Genomic DNA, 21,971 nt, shown 5'->3' with positions numbered 1-21,971 from the left:
CTAGCATCGGATCTAGGATCCGTGAATCTTCAGTTGGATTTTTCAGATGAAGACCCATTTTGCCGGTTTGGCCATAACGCATATACAGACAGGTATACTCCCCTCACTGTAATAATTCCCCACATCCATCCAATCAGGTCAATTCAAGTCAACAAACTTCTCCTAAATGGGTAACCGCAACACCACCCAATCCACCACCACTCCACCACCGCACCAACCGCCTCAAACCACCGTCAAACCCTCTCCTCCGACGAAACAACCACCGCCTCCCCGATCCCCTCTAATCGGCCGCATCCTCGGCAAACCAATACAAGACGTTCGCGCCACCTACACCTTCCACAAAGAACTCGGCCGTGGCCAGTTCGGCGTCACTTACTTGATCACGCACAAATCTACTCACAAACAATACGCTTGCAAGTCAATCGCGACGCGTAAATTAATTAATAAGGATGATATTGAAGATGTGAGGAGAGAAGTTCAGATAATGTATCATCTTACTGGGCATAAGAATGTTGTTGAGCTAATAGCCACGTTTGAGGACCAGCATTCGGTCAATTTGGTGATGGAGCTTTGCGGTGGTGGTGAGCTGTTTGATCGGATTATTGCTAAAGGGCATTATTCGGAACGAGCTGCTGCGGAGATGTGTAGGCAGATGGTTACGGTTGTGCATTATTGTCATTCGATGGGAGTCATGCATCGCGATTTGAAGCCGGAGAATTTCTTGTTGTTGAGTAGTGACGAGGATTCGCCATTGAAGGCTACTGATTTTGGACTTTCAGTGTTTTTCAAACCAGGTATAGATCCTTTATCCATTTGAACTATGATAGATATTCAGAGTATTCAAATTCAATCTAATTTAGTTTGAGAATGGTAATATTGAGTTGAAATGTACTTTCGGTGTTTTTCAAACCAGGTATAGATCCTTTATCCATTCAACTATGATAGATATTCAGAGTATTTGTTTGTGATTACCTGATTGTCAAGTAATGTATCCCCACATTCAAATTCAATCTAATTTAGTTTGAGAATGGTAATGTGGAGTTGAAGTGTAAGTGGTTTCTAAACTGAAGGTTTCATTTAAATGTAATGCAATTAAATATTATTTTGATAAAACAAAAGTATTAAGTTGTGAAGAAAAAGGTTACATTTATCACAATTGTTCGACAAATATTTACCAAATAATGAGATATTGGAATATTAGTGTCTAGAGATTCAATAAGAAATAGGGGTATAGAAGGGGTATTGTTGGTTAGTTTTATAGTTTTCTCTAATATATCACTAATCCTATACTATAATCCTAAATAACTAGAATATACGACAACATTATAATGTTGCAAGAACTAGTAAAAACTGATTTATAACAATATAACACATGGATTATAACAATATAACACATGGATTGTATCCACAACTTATGTATGTTTCAAGTGCTAACTTTCAACTTTGCATGAATAATAAAATTATCCATTGAACAAACTAATTATTACTTGTAATGCAATTATACGTCTATGCTTACAATTTGTTATTTAAGATAAGAAGTTGAGCTTTGTTCTAAAAATCTATCACCTCAACTTGACTTCTGATCCTAATTATTTATTACTTTTAACCTAAGCATTTATGTATTGCCTTTACTACAACAACTATTTGTCAAAACTTTTTGATGTTCTATTTCTAAAATTTTAATATTAACACTATATTAAGTTCCCGTTTGAGAAATCTTAAAATAAGTAACTTATGACTTAAAATTAATAAGTGGCTTAAAAGTGATAAGTAGAATAATACTTATAAGTTATGTAAGAGTTTGGTTAATTTTACTTATAAGTAAAAAAAATTAACTAAAATTAATAATTTTTAAATATGATTATCTTAATTCATGACTTTAAATTAACTTAACATTTAAAAACATATATTTAAAAACTAAAATTAATAAAAAAGTGAAAAATCAAAATAAGTTGAGAAAAAGTACGTCGTTACTAACATTCAATTTATCAACTTATAAGTTGTAAATTCAACTTATAAGTTGTGTCGACAAACAGTACGAGATAAGTACTTACGGGCTTATAAGCCGGAAGACAAACAGACCCGAATTATGAAAACATTGTGTTCAACTGTTCATAATAAGTTATGAGAATATTGGGGTTGCAGGGTACCGAACAGACCTTCTCAACCTGAGCTCTGATACCATGTCAAATTATTAGTTCTCCAAAATCTTAGGATTCTAAGAGGACTTGTGTGAATCTTATATAATTTATGAAATTACATTTCTGGAACAAGCTGGTGCTTCTTTGTATAGTTTTTTTCTTGTCAGTTACAACTGTGGCTTGAACCCTTGACTTCTCACACCAACAGAGGGTATCTGCTCGGCTAAGCCTTGCTGTTGATCTGTTTTGTTTGTAGGCTAAAATGGTTTGTAGCAGAATTTGATCTATCTATATATATATATATGATGTGTCTTGTATTTTCTGATCTCTTGTTACGAGCTATATTTGTCTCTTGGTTGAAATGCTATCCAGTCAATAATAAGAATGGACGCCATCAGTTTCTCAGAGCTATGATATGTGTTGTATTTCACATATAATGAAGTTAACACATGAGAATATGAGATGTATTCATAGAATCTCTTGGAAGTGATCTTTTAAATTTTTTAGTTTATTGTGCACACAGGAGATGTATTTACGGATCTTGTTGGTAGTGCATATTATGTGGCTCCTGAAGTGCTAAACCGAAATTATGGAGCCGAGGCTGATGTTTGGAGTGCTGGAGTGATTCTATATATTTTACTCAGTGGGGTTCCACCATTCTGGGGAGGTATGTACTCACTCACCAATAAAGTTATAACATGTCCTTACTCTGCTAAACTATAGTCATAGTAAAGTGCAAACAAGTCCTCAGTTTACGAGATTTTGATCATAAGCAAATAAAACATCTTGGCCTTGTCACAAATTGAGACTAAAAATTAGTTTCAAAAACTTCGTGGATAATTAGATTATTTTAGAAATTATGTCTATATGATAAATTAATTCACTATTTGTTACTGTCATTGTCCGAAGTTAGTGAATTTCAATGTCCAATTTCAGGAGATTAAATTTATAGAAAAGTTGTAGAACTCTATAGTGTTTACAAAATGACTTTTCAGGTCGGACAACCACCATTTTGGATGTCAGAGCTAATACTATTAGTTACTGTATACTTCCATGTAGTGATAATGGTTTCTCTCTTCTGTACTTTTTGTTTCTTGTGCAGAAACCGAGCAAGGTATCTTTAATGAAATTCGACGGGGACATCTTGATTTCGCAAGTGCTCCTTGGCCATCCATATCAAGTAGTGCCAAGGATCTTGTTAAAAAAATGCTATACTATGACCCTAAAGAAAGGATATCTGCAGCTGAAGTCTTAAGTAAGTTTCACTGGTTAAATAAATAAAATATATTTCTTCAACTAATCATGATGGACTTCCATATATTTTTTCACTGTTTTATTATTAAATAAATGCATTCATTATATTAGAAATAAAAGTTTTATTAAATAGAACATTTAAGTTCATACCAAATTACTCAAATTACCCATGTAAACCATGAACTTCATTCAAAGTATTCCAATGTATCATAAGCTACAGAAGACAGGGGGTCAAAATAAATAAAATAAATTATACAAACTTCAATGCATCAATCTATAAATATTCCGCTGCTTGAGGCGATTCCCTTCCCTAGCAGCTCCCTATCTCCGCCCGATTGTTCCTTTTGTATTTTCGAGATTATTGTAATATGTCATGCTATACAGATCATCCATGGATGAGAGAAGATGGTGATGCATCTGATAAGCTAATTGATATTGCTGTCTTAACTAGAATGAAGCAGTTCCGTGCAATGAATAAATTGAAAAGAGTAGCTCTGAAAGTAAGTTATGTTCTGTAACTACTTTACTATTTAATTTGTTAATATCCAAACCATCTTTTCAACTTTCCAAACCAGACATATATTCTGATTAGGGATCGTCTTCGACTTCTAGGTAATTGCAGAAAACCTTTCCGAAGAAGAAATTATAGGTTTGAAGGAAATGTTTAAATCTATAGACACAGATAACAGTGGGACAATTACTTATGTAGAGTTGAAAGATGGCCTTCGGAAACTGGGAACAAAGCTTTCCGAGTCAGAAGTGAAGCAGTTAATCGAAGGGGTACTACTCTATTCTTCCTTCTGTGGTAAATATGGTGTGTTGAGATTAAGAGTAACAGTAATTGTTAGTAATATACTCATGCTTTTTTAGCCATACAATTGTCTACAACCTATATATGAACTGATTGAGATATAGTGGGCATTAGTAGTTGTACAGCCTTTTGATCTAGGACTTTGCTTGCCCAAAACTCAACTAATGATTTGTTGCTTCTGAAATCTGAACTATGCTCATGGTCTAAATTGCTATCGGTTGCTGGCATTTGCATGATATCTATCTGGATATATTTGTATATATTTAAAAGGTACTCACCTGCTAGCTGACAGACACAGAATAGCTGCATTTAAAATTTCTCCTTTATCGGATATGTGTAAGCTGACCTAACCTTATATATCCCATAGCTCATGTTATTCTTTTGAAATTACTTTGAGCCTGTTTGGCATTGTTTTGTCGGAGCCTAAAAGCAACTTCTAGCCTTTTCAGCTAAATGCAGCGTATGGTAACACAACAACTGCTTTCCTTAGAAGCCGTAAATTTGGAGAAGTTGTTTTGAAAAAAAAACTATTATTTGTGGTTTTTGTGGTATAGTCAAAACATATTCTATAACTTGTCAGGAAAACTAATATAAATTTTGGTGGAGAAAAGTAATAATAACTTTTCACTTAGTTTCGTGCAAATTTAGTATTAACCTTCTTTTGACCTTCAACTTGAAACTTGTGTCATTCGTATAAAAAATACTTGCACAAACCTTACCCCTGCAACAGGTTGGCTTACGCAATTCAAAAGTCGGCCTGTTGTCACTTTATCTATTATATAAGGTAAACATGAAAATTGTGGTGTCAAGTTGCGTTGAAAATGGCAGATGGCAGATGTGAGCGTCTGTTGCTTCTATAGGTTTGCAGAATCGAAACTCCATGTAGATCTCCGTTTTTATGTTTTTATGGGTTAGATAACAAGAAATTTGCCCACACACACATTTGTCTTCACTGAGGCTTGAACCCCCAACCTTTGGCAGCTAAGGACGAAGGACATCTGCTGGGCTAAGCCATGCAGTCTGAAAGCTCTATTTGGTTCACAATTGGGTGGATTGTTCTTAAAGTGCTTTGAGCTGGGAGTTTTCATTTCAATAATCTCTTACATGAATGTTAACAATGTCAGGCTGATGTGGACGGAGATGGATCAATTGATTATATTGAGTTCATAACAGCCACAATGCACTTGAATCGGGTGGAGAGGGAGGACCATCTGTACAAAGCATTTGAATATTTTGACAAGGACAAAAGCGGGTTTGTATCTCTGTTGAGCATCTATTGCACAAGGAACATGTCATTTGTTTATACTTTTGACACATGCATGTACCATTTGCTATCTTCATTAACTATTATTTTGCTTTTGATGTCTTATATTTATTTGTTCCAGGTTCATTACAAGGGACGAATTGGTACATGCCTTGAAGCAGTATAATATGGGTGATGAAAAAACAATTAAGGAGATAATAGATGAAGTTGACACCGACAATGTATGGTTTCTTTCCTAGTAATTCGTGATAGAGTTCCTTTCTTTCCTCTGTTAGTTCTAAGATTTCTATAAAATAATACTTTATACTTCGACTCAAATTTTGCACTTTCTAGTTGTTCATTTTTATATCTTGAAAATGCTTGTTGGTTGTGTCTATGTTGTATATAAAGTCCGCAACCTTGCCTTTGCTTTATCAACTGATTTGGTAATGTAACCTGTTTACTTGAAATCAAGTAATCTATCCATTTTTGAAGAAGCCTGCAGAAGTTCAAAACAGATTGGCAAACTTGTAAATAACAATTGAGAAATAATAGATAAACTTAGTTGAATCATGTAGCTTGAGATTGTCTTAATGTAGAAGCATACCCACTTCCCCTCCATCTTGTTTTACTTTGACACAAAGATGGGAATGAGGACCCTTGCACCTTGTGGAATTCAAACCTTTCTGGAGATGAAGAAACTAATAGGAAATCAAGTTCCCTTGCAAATGGAAATGTAAGACCTAAAAAAATAACTGTGGAAGGCAGTATGGGTAGAACATCAGTATGTATGGTGAGAGTAGGATCTCACTCGGACGTAGATTAGGGACTGTGGAGGGTGAGATGTACGTAGAGCTTACCCCAACTCTGAGGAGAGAAGTGAATAAGTTCTTCACATTGTTCCCTAACTTTAAAAGTAAACGTAGAAAGTATGGTGTTGCTGACAATATATTTTGCACATATGTCATGCATCTAAATATCTTTTATATTCCTCAAGTAATTTATTAGCTATTTTTATTATGTTCTTGCGCATAAATAATTGTCCTTATTCAATACCTATAATCAGGAAAGTATAGACATCTCATTAGTTTGACAATGTACTTGTATCTTTTTTTTGCTCACATATTTTTGTTCCATTTACAGTTTGTAGAGTTTTCTTTTTTAAGCGTTTAAACCTGGGAACATTTCGGTTACTGATTAAGATAAAAAAAAAACCTTTGAACATTATTTTCTCCATATTTTGGTCTAGTCAAAGATAGTCAGGTTTACCTTTACAGGAAACAACTAATTTCTGGTTTATTTGTGCTTTTGTGGCATCTAATGATCACACAAGATTATTCTTGCACCACTGTCCAAGTCGAATTCAGCTAACAATGATAGAGTACAATCTTGTTACAGGATGGAAGAATCAACTACGATGAATTTGCAGCCATGATGCGGCAAGGCAATCCAGAGTTTGTTACAAATAGGCGCCGCAAATAGTGGAGAACAAGATATCACATGAGACCATGTTTTCTTGGCGGTTAACCCCAATGAGTATGTTGGTGTTTAAGTTTAAACTTTTGCACGCATTGACTGGGAGTCTGAGACCATACTTTGTTTTCAACTTGCATGGAATTATTAGAAGATTTTCCGTTGCACTTTTGGTCTGTGGTTCTTGTCTCTATGGAAGTACCTGCTATTCTTTACAGACCAGGTTTAACTATTATCATTTGTACATATTATCCTTGTTCATGTTTGGCCGTGCATTAATAGACTCTTTTAGATTACTCCCTCCGTGATTAGTACACGTAGGAGGTGTGACACGGAGGTTAAGAAAAATGGTAATTTAGTAGAGAAACGTGAGAAAAGTGGGTTAAATGGTGGACCGATTAACATTTAATGTATAAAGTGACTGTAATGGAAGAAAGTAGTGGGTGTAGTTTTTTATATTATAAAACTTTACTATATTTAGAACGTATATAGAATTGGACGAGAATAACATTGATCTCATACTCTATTTCTAGTGTAGACAATGTTTCATGTGTCTATAGTCCAGTTTCTTACTGATATTGTCAATGACAGGATATTCCTTGCAAACGTAACAATTGGGATATGATATATATAAGTTTGGGATCCTTTGTCTTTGAACACAGGTTTGCTTAAGAGATTGAACGGAGTCAACATGATGGAAAATATAGACTAAATTTATAAGTAATATTAATTTTTTATGTAATTTAACAATAAAGTTTAAGTAATTTAGTGGTACTTTATACATGTCTTGAAAACATTTCTTTTAAAAATTACCAATAAATTCGATATTCGTCTAAGTATTTCATATTGACTATCAACTTAAATTTACGAAAAACGAACTCATAAACTGCTATCCCCTCTCCCCAAGGCCTAATTCTTAACTGCGTGTTGGGAATTATATTTTTGGTTTTAAAGTTTTCTCCGATAAGTCATTTATTTCTAATATGATATTAAAGATAAGAAAAAAAAACATAATACTTTTGCAAAAAAAAACATAATACTTCTTCAAAATTAGTGGACACTGTTATATAATTATGAAACACAAGATTTGCATTTGAAACATATTCATGTTTCAGATACAAAGTATCATATATAGTTCACCCAATAATTGCTTGAGAGGCCTTAAAATACATAATAAACCTCAGATTTAATATACTTCATATTAGCTTATAACTAATGTTTATATTAACTAGATCTTTCTTCCAAAGATCGACTAGATTTCTTATAATTTTATTTGACTTGATATTCCAAGCAAATTTACTTTTTGCTAAATCAATTTATGTGTTCGTTTGTAAAATCTTAAAATAAGTAACTTATGATTTAAAATAAATAAGTGTCTTATAAGTGGTAAGTAGATTAACACTTATAAGTTATTTGATTGTTTGAATTTTACTTATAAGTCAGAATTTTCGTACTTAAATGAATTAAAATAAATAATTCTTAAATATAATTATCTTAATTTGTGAATTTTAAATTATATTAATGTTTTCAAATTACTATTACAAAACTGAAGCTAATAAAAAAGTAAAATATCAAAATAAGTTGAGAAAAAGTACGTTGATACTAATATTTAACTTATCAACTTATAAGTTATAAATTCAACTTATAAATTGGATCGACAAAAACTCATCAATAAGTTATTGTGGGCTAATAAGGTATAAGTAACTTATAAGCCGCGAAACAAACGAGCCCTATATTTGCAGTTTGCACCATAGTCAAGATAGTCTATATTTGTAGTTTGCACCATAGTCAAGATAGTGATATACTATAAATTAAATTTAATTACGAATTGTGTAAATGTTTGAATTTAAATAGCCGTTTACATGGGTGATTACGTTAGCTACGTACTGGCTTGCTCTCGCTCGATTTTATGCTTGGATTCTAATTTACATCACTACTGTTATGCAGTGTTATTTATCGGCTGAAATATCGGAAATTTGTCAACTGCCGATCTTACAAGCCAAAATCAGTGTACTAATCGTTTTCTGCATATCGGGTCAAAATTCGGTAGAAATCGGTCAACATCTGAGTTCCGAAGAAAAGGTCGGAGATATTACGAAGCTACGCTTTTCCGGCAGAAGCTTAAGTGTGTTAATTGGAGTTCCGTTATACAAGTGAAGAAAATGATGAACATATACAAATGGAAGAAACATGAAAGAGGGAGAGAAGACGGTAATAAATACTTAAGAAAGAGAGAGAAGGGGTGGATGTATAAGAAGGTAGATAGATGATGATGAAGGATGGGGATGATGGGACTGAACAACCCAAATTCCTTGTTCTTTTATGTTTATTTACTTAGAATCTGCTTTTCAATTTTTTCACGGGGAATATACTTTATTTTATTAAATTAAATATATTTATATTTATTTTTGTGTAATAAGATAGGTAGGGTCATTGTTCCACAAATTCATTTATGTACGTTTTTTTAGGAAACAATCGTATACTTTAACAAACAAATCTCATAGTGACAAAATAATAAATCTCTTCATATAAAAAAAACTTTTAAAAGTAAAAGTTTAATATATTTGTGTTTATAATAATAATAATAATAATCTAATTTGATATATATTTTATAAAAAATTAATATTTAAATATATCCGATTTTATATACCGATAAATCCCCGATTTCCGATAAATCGCAAATCGGTAGTTCAACCGATCAAACCCGATTTCCGATTTCTATAACACTGCTGTTACGTAACAATTTGATGATTGGATGTGTAAGGTATTAATATCAAAAGCTTTTTATTCTTTTTATTGCAAGTCTTATTTTTTCAGATTTTTTTAGATAACGAGCTACTGAGCTAGTTCCTTTAAAATTAGGGAGAACGTGGTCGGTTCGGTCCACTTTTTGATTAGAACTGAAATCGATAACTTATATTTTTGATTTTTAAAATTAAAAAAAATATAATAACTGAACTCATCGGTTTGATTTCGGTTTCAAAAAATCTCGATTAGGTTTTATCAGCTCGGTTTCGATTTTAAAACCGACAAAAAATAAAAATGATAAAAAATAGCAAGTTAGTTAAACAAAACAAAAATAAAGAAATAATTTAATCCTACATAAAATTACCAGTAAAATCAATACAGTGTTGCATTTACCATTATCAAATTATCAACCTTTAACTTACAAATAGTAGTTGTTAAATAAATCTGTTAAAATGTTTTACCAAACATGATTTTTAATTAGGATTTTAAGTCCAACATCTCAGAACTTGTGGGTTGCTAATATCGCACGTGTTTTTATTGCTAAACCTCCGTTAAGGGAATAATAGTTCAACCACTGTACCAATTTTTTTAATTTTCATAATTTTTTGGTCAAGATATGTTTTCATGTATTACTTTAGAAACGATTTTACCCTTTTGCAAAAACAAGAAATAAATGATTTTATTCGTGTTAGTTCAATCTATCTATGTTTCCTATCTATTTGTCCGGTTAGTTGTATTGGTTGCCCCTTCTGTTTTGAGCTTTATTTTAAACTAACTCGGTACCCGTGTAATGCACTTACATATTTTAGATTGTGTTAGTTGAAATTATTTTAGTTATAATTATTGAAGATATATTTATGTTGTTATCTGGTTAAATAATTTATTTATTTATGCATATGAGTACGAGTGATTGTGGTATATTTGCAATGACGCATTCGCACGAAATAACAAATTATGTTAGTATCATTTTTTGTTACTTTATAATTAAATGATATTTATAATATGTTAATACTTAGAAAGTAAACTAAATATAAGTAATTATGGGCGTTGTTGTATATCAATTACTTTAAATATAAAATAATTAATAATTTGTTTATAATTTTTTAATATGTTTATGTGTTAGAAATGTTATTGATGATTCAAACTCTATAGGCAATTGACGTCGGTACTGTAGTTTGTTCACTGAATGACATACGATACTTTCCGTTCGAATAACTTTTTATTTTAGGATGTTGCAACATATTATTAACTACTCCCTCTGTCTCGTTTAATTCTATACATTTTCTATTTTGGGACGTCCCTCTCATTTCTCTACGTCACCAAAAATAGTAAGTTAATAATAATATAAAAATCATTTATGTTATATTATATTCCCTGCACATGTACCAACTTCATTATTAAACTATATCATTAAACACATATGTTCCTTGTAATTAAGTTAATCACTCCCTTTTTTCCTACCTTTTATTTTTTTATTCCCATTTCCTTTCATTACACATCTGTTCTACACATCCCTCTCTACACATATGTTCTCTCTCTCTCCCATCCGTAGTTCAAGAACCCTAAAAATCTCAACAACCCCCATCCCTACGATGGAATCTCAATTGGTAGATGACTCTGCCCCTTCTTTTGAACCAGACTCCGAAACCCAAACTTCGACATCTCCATTTGTTCCGTTTGTACAAATCACTCAAGACTCCCCAAAATCACCAGATCTGTTAGACCAAGTTATTGAAGATACCCCGGAAGCTGAAATCAGTAAACGAGGAAATAGGATGAAACATACCTTAAAGGAGAGGCCAAGTAGTTCGATAGCAAAGAAGTTGGATTTCGACGACGCGAAGTTGGATGACCCAAGTGGTATACTCAGCATTTTTTATCCTCAATTTTTCAAGTAAATCAAGCCGGGTTCAAATAGGGAGTTAGGAAATTGGTTGTTCTGGTACTCGATTACTTGGTCTGTACTTCGTAGTATGTTGTGAAATTTGTTTAGGTTTGATTACTTAGTATGTACTTATTATTTCTATGTGTATTGATTATATAATGAAAATCCTTGATTTTTGGTGTTACTTGTGTTACTTGTGTTACTTGTGTTACTTGTGATTTTATTGTAAATGATTTTAATTGAAAATTTAGTCCAGTTTTAATTCTTGTGGACAGAGTGAAGATCTTGTGGTTTTCTTGTCACTTGTTGAGAAGTGCTGGAAAGATTTTTGTGATCAGATGTTGATGATCCGTGGCATAACATCGAACAGGACATTTGGTGGTGGTCGGAGGAGCAGACGGAATGTATAATTGCAATCTGTGCCTCCCAGAAACCCTTTCTTCTTCGAACTGAGGTCATATTTCTTGGACAATTGAGGCATGCACATTTGGTGAAGCTAATCGGATACTGTTGCGAATATGAACACAGACTCCTGGTATATGAATATATGGCTAGAGGCAGCTTAGAGAATCAGCTTTTCAGAAGTACGTTCCCTCATCTTTTCGATCAACTGACTTTCTTAATGCTTCTTCGTAAATCTACTTTACTTGTAAGCATGAAATCATATCTACATTTCTTATTGTTAAACCTTGTTTAGACACATTGTTAATAGATAAAATAATTTTTTGACTAAATGTGTAGCTTAATTAGTTGTAATCTTAATAGAAACACCATCTTTGTCATACCTAGGCCTTGCAACCGCACTCATAAACATAACTTTTGTTATAAATCTCTTAGATTTGCTAGTTCTATGCGGTTCCGGTTCACTTGGCAATAAGTAGTATTTTTGTGATGTTCTTGTCATATAAAACCACTTCTCGTCTATGTGAACCATACAATACATGTGTACGTATGTTGAGCTTGTATGGAGTGTTGAGTTTTCAATATGGCTTAAAATAAAGCTCACTCTTACTTCCATATTTTGAGATGTTAAAAAAGGGTTCAAGGCATTTGAATCTGATCTAATTTTTCCCCTTTCAATAAATCTATGGACCGTGGATTTAGGTGCATTTAGTTGACAAGTAAGTGTCCGAATATTGGTTCTCAAGCGTAAAGGAATTGAACTTACCTTCTCTAAATCAAAAACTTTACTCTTGTTGCCACCCTTGTACTTTCTTTGCACATCAAGATCATCACCACTTTTAATTGCTTGTAGAGTTTCCTTCCATATCCTCGAAATTGCCGACCTCGAGACTCCATAGTTAAAGGCAACTTGGTTGATCGTTCCTTGTTTAAGCTTGCCATTGTTGTAATTTAAAGTAAAAGTACGAACAATATGATGCTTCTCTAAATTCGTCAATCGCTTTCCTTTTGCTTTTGCAGGACCCATGGGAGGAATATCATTTAAATCTGGAATTGGGTCTTCATTCAAATCTGGAAGCATGAAATTTGTGTTGTATAAATCACTAACAAATATAGCAACATAGAAGCAAGTGTATAAAGAATTTAACAAGTTTAGGCCAAGACCACAGTTAACAAAACAAAACATGCAGGTAAACAAAATCAGTAACTGAAATAACGTAGATAGAAAGAAAGATGTACCCGAAACCATAGCTTTTAACAGTGAATGAAATACAGGTTCACAGATACAAAATGTCAAGAAAAAATGATCACAGCTGAGTCACCAGGCCTTGCTCGAAGTCCTGGCTGCTCTTGAAGAGAATATTGCCCCTACCTGCTGCGTTTGGGATGCGTACAATATCTCCACCAGGATAAAACAGCTCGGAGTTTATGTTAACAGCAGTAACAAAAGCTCCACTTCGACCAGCACCTCAGTTGCCGGAAAATATCAGCACTTCAGGACTTGTGGAAATGCAGAGAGGTTGAAGAGAAGAGAAGAGAATGTAGTGTGTTACTACTTATTCATTCAGTTTAGCCTCTATTTATAGGAGAGGAAAAATGAAACTGTCCACACACTTAATGTCTGAATTAAACTGCTTCATTAATGAAAAAAAAACAAAACTGATCAGATTTTGAATTCATTAATGAAAAAATCAAAACTGAACAGCTTTTGAATTTAAATTATTTGTAACAGCGTTTCACATTAACACCCACATTATTATCAGAACTTAAGTTAAGTTCTGATTTGATTCATCAGTACTTAAGTTCTGATTCTGATATCAGAACTTGTTAAGTTCTGATTTTATTCATCAGTTCTTAAGTTCTGATTCTGATATCAGAACTTGTTACAGATCAGATTATTTGCAGGTTCAATATACTTAGACTAAGCCCACTAATCCAGTCACCGATAAATAAATTCGAATTAAAATAATTCTCAAATATATAAAATCCTCGCCCAGGTCGCCTCGCGTACGCGAGACGCCGAGACATTCGCCCAAATCGCCCTTCGACCCGACCCGGTGCGGGGCGGGGCGGGGCGCGCGTGTGTGTGTGCGCGTGAAGCACACAACAACACAATGGACCATCACACACCTTAGTAGTTGTATACTACTCATGTGGGTAATACCATATAAAGCACACACCCTCCTTTATTTATTTCAATGTGGGACAAACATTCTCAAATTTTTTCCAAGTTTTTCCAAGCTACTTTCAACTCTCATTTCATATGGATTTCATTAAGAAAATTCTTAAAATCATACATGAAAATTTAAGTTCAAATATCATTGAACAATTTCCAATCATTAGATTTTAGGATTAACATCAAGAACATAATTAAATTAAGCTCAAAAATCCTAATTTTCTAACAATTTGTTGTCATTGCTATTGTAATCTGCTAATGTATTTGTATTAAATAAATTTTCAAAGAAAGTGTTTATATTAATCAATCCAGGGAGTATGTAAATTAGTCCAGGGGTATTTATTTGTGGTATATCAGTTGACACAAAAAGGAGGGAATAAGTTGATACTGTAATTTAGTTTGGGCGGGATTTTTTAATCACTTCCCACCCCCCAAAGCTAACCTGTACTTTTATTATATTTTATTCAGTTTTGTTCCATTGATTCAATATTTTATAACTTATCTTGTCCTCCGTGCCCATTTGATATGTAGACATATCAATGGGACGGAGGGAGTAACATTTTGTGAAATAGTATATTATCTTTATAATGAATCAAAATATAACCCAATAACTTTTGATTTGCTACATGTTACGTGTTGTGTCATTGTGTGTGATTGGCTAAACGCCACGAACACCGGATGAAATACTATGCACGCCACTTTGTATGTTACATGAAAGCTACCATACATTGGAATATTTAAATTGAGGGTGTAATCAAAAGAAGGATACTCTGTGATTAACATAATGCTTAGTGATTTGATAATGGTGTGCAAAACTATTACTACCTTCGTCCCATTTTAGTTATCACGTTTCCTTTTATAAAAATTAAATTGACCAATTTTTGACCAAAAATTAAACATTATTCTTATATTATTTTAAAAAATTAAAAATTATATATTAAAGTAGATATGTAATTTTTTTTATTTTGTTCAATTATAAATTATTAATAAATTTCGGTCACACTTAAGTCAATTTGACCGGCATAAATCCGAATGTGACAACTAAAATGGGATGTAGGGAATATTATATTATTCTTATAAGGAAGTTTCATGGATATGTAATATTTAGTATTAAATATTTTAATGAGCTCTTGTTTTTTTGCCTTGAAACCCTAAATTATGCTCATGTTAGCGGTCTGATGTGTACCTTTTTTTTGAGTAAGAAATTAATTTAATAAATAAAAGGCATACGGCATCGATAAAGATAGTCGCGTCGAATAAACATAAAATAGAAACAATAGCTGATCAATCCATCTATTTTGAACAAGCAATCACGTTATTTGTTGAAGATGATATATTTACATGTACCCGCTTCATCACATCCAGTTGGAACTAATCATGTTTGAGCTATCGACCATAATTGTAATCTCATCGAAATTTTAATCATTAAATCAAAAATCATACTCTCACAAATAAATGAGAGAAATACCAAAACTCTCACTAAAAAGAAAGTATAATCAAATAGAAATTACGAAATAAAAACAAGACTTAGATCCACAAAACAAATCACAAAAACAAGAGAACATGGATCCCTTGAAAACGAAGAAGATAGAAAATCCTGATACTCCAATAATTTTTTATCTAAGAATTATTATGAAAAAAAACGATAGAAATCAAGATTTAATAATAAAGATAAAACAATGAAAGAAAATAAAAATAATGGGGCTTTTTACCGGAGAAAACCGGTAAAAGCCCGGACAACGGCTATATTTTGAGAAAGAGAGGAGGCTAGAGAGAAAAAAGAGAGTAGGGCTATATTTTTGATTTGGTTTGATGTGTACCTTAATTTCGCCTATAATAAGAGGTTTCAATACCTAAATTCAATACATTAAAACACCAGATAGAAATACAGAACAAATCAGTTTGCAAATTAAGCAGCTAGAATACATATACAGATTTAACAAACACATGCAACGTAGGAAAAAAAAAAGAGCATCTCCGATTGTCGGCACCTTGAAAATATGCCAATTTTATCATATAAAAAAATATTATATTTTATTATTTTTTTTCTTCCACATCAATTTTAACACTTTTTTTTTATAAAACATTTCAATGGTTGGCAATCACATATGTCAATTTTTCTAAAATTATAAAAAAAAAGATGTGTAATACAAATAACTTAGAAATATAATAAATTATTCATTATTGGGACAAAAATGAAATTCCGATAATAATTTATTCATAATTGCGACCATAAATGAAGTTGACATCTTATTTTATAGAATGACAACTTTTGGCACTCCAAGTCAGCACTCAATGGCATCTCATGGCATCCCAATAACTATAATAGAGTGCTAATTAATAAGGGTGTCAGTCACGTCATGACACATATCATTGGCACCTCTCTTATCATCCATAGTTGAAATTACTCTAAAAATATATTTTTATGTATATCTAATTATACAAGAAATGGGGTGTTTTCGCATCACTTTACCACCGCCCTATTTTATTTCTATCTATAAAAAATTTGTTTCCCTCTTTTTTAACACATCTATCTCCTCCATCTTTGCTCTTCCCTCCAATTTTAATTTAAATATATTATTATTTTAATAATTGGGCATAACTATAAGGCAAATTATTGGAACTCATATATCAAACTAATGTTCTAAATTAATAGGACACCATTATTTATTATATTCATAAGATATATGTTAGGACATTGTTGGAATTGCTCGGCCAGACGTGTATCAACTATATTTACTCGTTCACGTGAACAATGAATTTGTTTGACCACGTGCATATAGTAGGCCACATCAATCTACGTACCCTGTCAGTTACTTGTGAGATTGCATGTAGTCAAACTATTGAAATATTTATTTTAGTTTTATGGATTGTGTGAAATTTTGACTGGTGAATAGATGTGGAATGTAATTATTAGTAATTTGCGTAAGCGTTTGTCTACTGTATACTCTCTCGATCTTTTTCATTTCTTTACCCTTTCCTTTTTTGATGTTTCATCCATTTTTTTACATTTCAAAACTTAACAAAAATAGTAAATGGGTCCCTCCACTTTCCCACTTTTTTTTCCTTTTCACACTACTTTTACCCCACTATCATCTTTTTATACATTAAAAATTAATGGGCTCCACCACTTCACCCACTTTTCTTTCTCTTTTTCATTACTTTATATATATTTCTTAATCTCCGTACCCAATCCTTTTGATAACAAATCAAAAGGACGGAGGGAGTATGAGAAATGAATTCTTGGTCAGGGTAATTTTAGATTTAAATTATTTATTTATTAGTCCAGTAATTTACGTAATTCTCATCTAACTTACTTATTTATTTATTTTTTAAATAAATAAATTACTTTTATCTTTGAGTTTTTTATTTAAGCAACACAATAATGGATTTCACCATTGGCGTAAGGCCAAATTCTCTAATCTCTTGACTTTGACTTAGCTATACTTAATTACTTACCCCAAAGATTTGATTTGTTATCTTGACTAAATACTTAACATGAAGATGTGAGTAACATTTTCCACTATATTTCTTTTACTACAGTTTATTGAATGGCAAATATTTTATGTTTATATAGACTACACACGGTCAAACTATCACTTCCAATGACTCTAAAATTCTTCCATTGACGGAATTATTAATTAAAAATAAAACAGGAATTATGATTTACGAGATAGAATTTTTATCTGAAAACGATGTTTTTTGGTTTATAAAAATAAAATCATACAATAGAGAGAACTAGTCGATAATCCGTGCTTCACACGGGCCGGGATTAAAAGTTTATTTTTTTATTTTTATTTTTAATCGTATGATTATAAATTCTCCTAACGTGCGATTCGAACACTAAGAGGATAGTTATCCCTCTTTAACCAACTGAGCAAACCCTTCCGGGCGGGATTAAAAGTTTAAATTAGTGTTTATATATAATTGAAACTCATAACTCCAGCAAAACACAGATCGAAATTAATATATTATTAGTATAAAATATGAAATTGATATTTGTAATTAATTGATATGATAAGAATATATAATAAATAACTTCTATTAAATTATTTAGTTAAAAATAATCGAATTCCTGTATTTAAAAAATTTCACCGTATAGTTTTAGTTCTAGACCCTGTAATTGTTTTAGTTGTTATTCAAATATAACATGTTAGCTATATTACTAATAGAATTCTTTTATGAAATGAATTGCATAATTATCATATGAACCAAATATTTTTATTTATTTTTTTGCTAAGTGAACCAAACATCTTTTTAATTTAGATAAATTAATATTAATTGAAAATTATCTTTTTAATATAGTTTATATAATATTACTTAATTATTGATAAGAATTTATTTTCAAATTAAAAGTAATTAGATAACATTTTATTTAATTTATTACTACAATATACTTTATAGAAACTTCGAAATACGTGTAAATAGTAAACGTATGTAATCGAACGGGACGGAGGCGATAGTAATTAATAAAGAGCGTAAAGTATAGATGGGAACGGAGAGCAACATTAACAAAAAACGGTAATCTGCTTACTTTTTATAGTATTAAGTAATTTTATGCCTCAAGAATTATAAACTAAAATTTTCAAATGCAGCTAGCCCTGCTTGAACATGCAGGCGTAAATTTCGAGACCAGACCCCGTTACGACCACAGGGAGATCACACACTACAGTCTACCCAGCACGATATGCTCAGTGTTACGCGGTCCAAATTTACTCGTTTTCTCCGGCACTGCTTACCCCTCGTTCCCGAATTTTAAAAAGACGGGAAAGTGACTGAAGCTTAAATAAAATTGTTTGATTTTAATTTTTGATCGTCTTCCCGAATTTTTAAAAAGAACAAACCAAGCGATGATAAATATAAATTTTTAAATATTTTATCTCCAAAATTTTTATTTCATTTTTTGGATGAAAATATTTTATCTATCTATCACTTACTTTGTCCCTAACCCGAGTTTAAAAACAAGACGTTAGTACTTACTGATTAAAGCAAAGCATGAAACACGATTATTGCATTACGCACGTCACATTCATGGTCGTCTGATTTTAATTATATTTCATAATTTATACGAACATATTATTAACTTATATTACATGTTTAGATAGACATACTTAGTGCCCGTTTGGGAAATTTTAAAATAAGCATCTTATTACTTAAAATTATTAGATGACTTAAAAGTGATAAGTAGATGAATACTTATAATTTATGTAAGTGTTTGGTTAATTTTACTTGTAAGTCAAAATTTTTTTTAACTTAAATGAACTAAAATAAATAATTTTTAAATATTATTATCTTAATACATGACTTTTAAATTAACTTAACATTTAAAAACATATATTTAAAAACTAAAATTAATAAAAAAGTGAAAATTCAAAATAAGTTGAGAAAAAGTATGTCGTTACCAACATTGAACTTATCAGCTTATAAGTTGTAAATTCGACTTATAAGTTGGGTCGACAAACACTCTTCGATAAGTACTTACGGTTTATAAATTAATAAGCCCATTATAAGGGGATGGCCAAACAGGCACTTAATTAGAGATATTTTTTTCTTTTCTTATTAAATCTTAGGCAAAGAGGCTAACTACAAGTTATTTTTGTAATACTTTTTCGCAGTGCTCAGTCAAAACCTAATTACATACAAATTAACAATATATTATTCCGTGCACAGGACTGTTAAATAAATAAAAGAGTAAGATAACGAGTGACAGAGTACACGCACATATATTTTAAAGTCACAGAGTCTCAGAAAGTTGCTGCTTACAACTGATAAGTTAACATGAGTAATCTATTTTTAGACCAGAAATAATACTACATCATTTTGAACTTGTGCTTGTTGATAAGGAAGATGATGAATATGTCCAAGTTGAATAAGTAGCTCGAGCAAAGAATACAGAATAGTAGAACCAACATTTATTATACACTGCAGAAACTAGAGTCTGATATTATACATGTATATTACGGGTTTGTCTGGTGTGTGTCCATGAACCCATGTTAAACACTAAAATATATAATTTTGAAATATTTTGATTGGTATATTTGTTGTGAATACAGGAGATTGACAACTATTAAGAAGTGTTGGTCAATTAAAAAAAATCAAAATGATAAAATTTTTTGTTTATTATGCGTACATGGGCACACCATAGAAAAACTCGTATATTATCCCTTTGTTCCGAATGGATGAATGTTTCCGGCTTCTATCGTAAGAAGACTGGAACCAAGTCTCCGAGTCAATACTTCCAAACCCAACAACTTTTATATGTTCCTCTCCTCTATATAAACACCAGTCTCTTCTCATTTTACATCTATCATTTTCACATTCATACATCTGTGTCTCCTTCTCCAGAATATACACTTGTTATTTAGCTTGTCATCCTTCAAGTACTATATATATACCTGCAACTTTTACAATATTCAATCAATTATCATGGCATCTGATACTGAAGTTCTTGATTTCATTAGGCATCATCTTCTCGACGAGTTTTCACCTGTCGAGAATTTTATCAGCTATTTTAATGATCATACCAATGACGATGTTCAGTCTGATTCTTCTTCTTCTTCTTTTTCGTGTTCATCAGAAATCCCGATTTTCAATAATTTTGCACAAGAGAATCAAATGGAATCGTTTTCACTCTCACCTGACTTGTTCAGCTTTGACCAAATTAGAAAGCCAACATTTGAAGTGGAGCTTCCTGATCATCACAACAAATTCGACTTCAACAATGGCACCAAAGAGACCTCGAACAAAAGTGCAGCTGCTAATAAAGAGGAGGACAGGAAGCACTATAGGGGAGTTCGAAAGAGGCCATGGGGAAAGTTTGCTGCAGAGATTAGAGACCCTAACAGAAGAGGTTCAAGATTATGGTTAGGTACTTATGACACTCCTGTTGAGGCTGCTAAGGCTTATGATCGTGCTGCTTATAATCTTCGTGGAAGAAAGGCGATTCTTAATTTTCCTTTGGACGTCGCAAATTGTACTGTGGACAGTGGAGAACAATCTTCTAAGGGAGCATGAACGATTTAAGGTCTGCTTACATCTTACCCTTCTTAAACCCGAGTCAGATTTTCGGGGTACTTTTGGTTTGCTACATGGTGTTGTGTGTGACTGGCTAAACACCAATGACAAACACAGGATGAAACACTATGCACCTTTGTATGTTACGTGAACTGTGTGATTAACTGATCATTAACATTATGATTAGTGATTTGATTAAGGTTTACGAAGTATTGCTCCTAATTAAAGCAGTGTGCAAAAACTATCAATATATTATTCATGTATGGACGTTTCATGGATATGTAATATTTAGTATCAAATATTTTAATGAGCTCTTTTTTTCCTTGAAACCCTAAATTATGCACATGTTAGATGTCTGATGTGTTCCTTAATTTCGAGTTTAATAAGAGGTTTCAAATTTCAATACCTGAATTCAATTCATTAAAACACCAGATAGAAATACAGAACAAATTAGTACTCCATCCCCTCCCTCCCTATCACGTTTGTCAATATACACTTTTATTTGTTAAAATTTTTAATTTTGTATTAGTATTAAATATAAAAACTTCATTATATTAAAATGTTCATAAATACGAATCCAACAAAATTACTCATAAAAATATTTGATTTTATAAATTAGACGTAAATTAATAGTCAATCATTTACTCATAAACGGTCAAAAAATCAAAACAGGAATAACATTTTGGGAAGGACCGAGCACAGATCTAACAAACACTTGCAACATCAGGAAAAACTAAACCTAGCTATGGCCCATACCTCAATGTGGGGGCAGAGTTCATAATACTACTACATACATACAAGAAATTACGTATAACAAACATTGA

General features: G+C 32.0%; 2 protein-coding genes across 2 annotated transcripts; both read left to right on the top strand.

The window, feature by feature from the left end:
- Positions 1 to 48: 48 nt before the first annotated feature.
- On the top strand, positions 49 to 7,218 carry LOC141696931 (calcium-dependent protein kinase 1-like). Its single transcript, XM_074501084.1, has 8 exons — positions 49 to 794; positions 2,665 to 2,808; positions 3,244 to 3,396; positions 3,780 to 3,895; positions 4,008 to 4,175; positions 5,331 to 5,458; positions 5,592 to 5,691; positions 6,848 to 7,218. The coding sequence occupies exons 1-8, from the start codon at positions 167 to 169 to the stop codon at positions 6,929 to 6,931; spliced, it is 1,521 nt and encodes a 506-aa protein (XP_074357185.1). The 5' UTR covers positions 49 to 166; the 3' UTR covers positions 6,932 to 7,218.
- Positions 7,219 to 20,316: 13,098 nt separating this feature from the next.
- Positions 20,317 to 21,460, top strand: LOC141697919 (ethylene-responsive transcription factor 5-like). Its single transcript, XM_074502481.1, has one exon. The coding sequence runs from the start codon at positions 20,560 to 20,562 to the stop codon at positions 21,145 to 21,147; it is 588 nt and encodes a 195-aa protein (XP_074358582.1). The 5' UTR covers positions 20,317 to 20,559; the 3' UTR covers positions 21,148 to 21,460.
- The last annotated feature ends 511 nt before the right edge of the window (positions 21,461 to 21,971 follow it).

The sequence above is a fragment of the Apium graveolens genome, chromosome 11 (assembly GCF_009905375.1).
Source record: "Apium graveolens cultivar Ventura chromosome 11, ASM990537v1, whole genome shotgun sequence".
Taxonomy (NCBI): domain Eukaryota; kingdom Viridiplantae; phylum Streptophyta; class Magnoliopsida; order Apiales; family Apiaceae; genus Apium; species Apium graveolens.
This window is presented reverse-complemented; position numbering and strand designations above follow the sequence as displayed.

Excerpts from the sequence above, each read along its gene's own strand:
- LOC141696931 (XM_074501084.1), top strand. The coding sequence starts at position 167 with ATGGGTAACCGCAACACCACCCAATCCACCACCACTCCACCACCGCAC. Across the intron at positions 795-2,664 it reads TTCAGTGTTTTTCAAACCAG|GAGATGTATTTACGGATCTT; the intron begins GTATAGATCCTT and ends TTGTGCACACAG. Across the intron at positions 4,176-5,330 it reads TGAAGCAGTTAATCGAAGGG|GCTGATGTGGACGGAGATGG; the intron begins GTACTACTCTAT and ends TAACAATGTCAG.
- LOC141697919 (XM_074502481.1), top strand. The coding sequence starts at position 20,560 with ATGGCATCTGATACTGAAGTTCTTGATTTCATTAGGCATCATCTTCTC.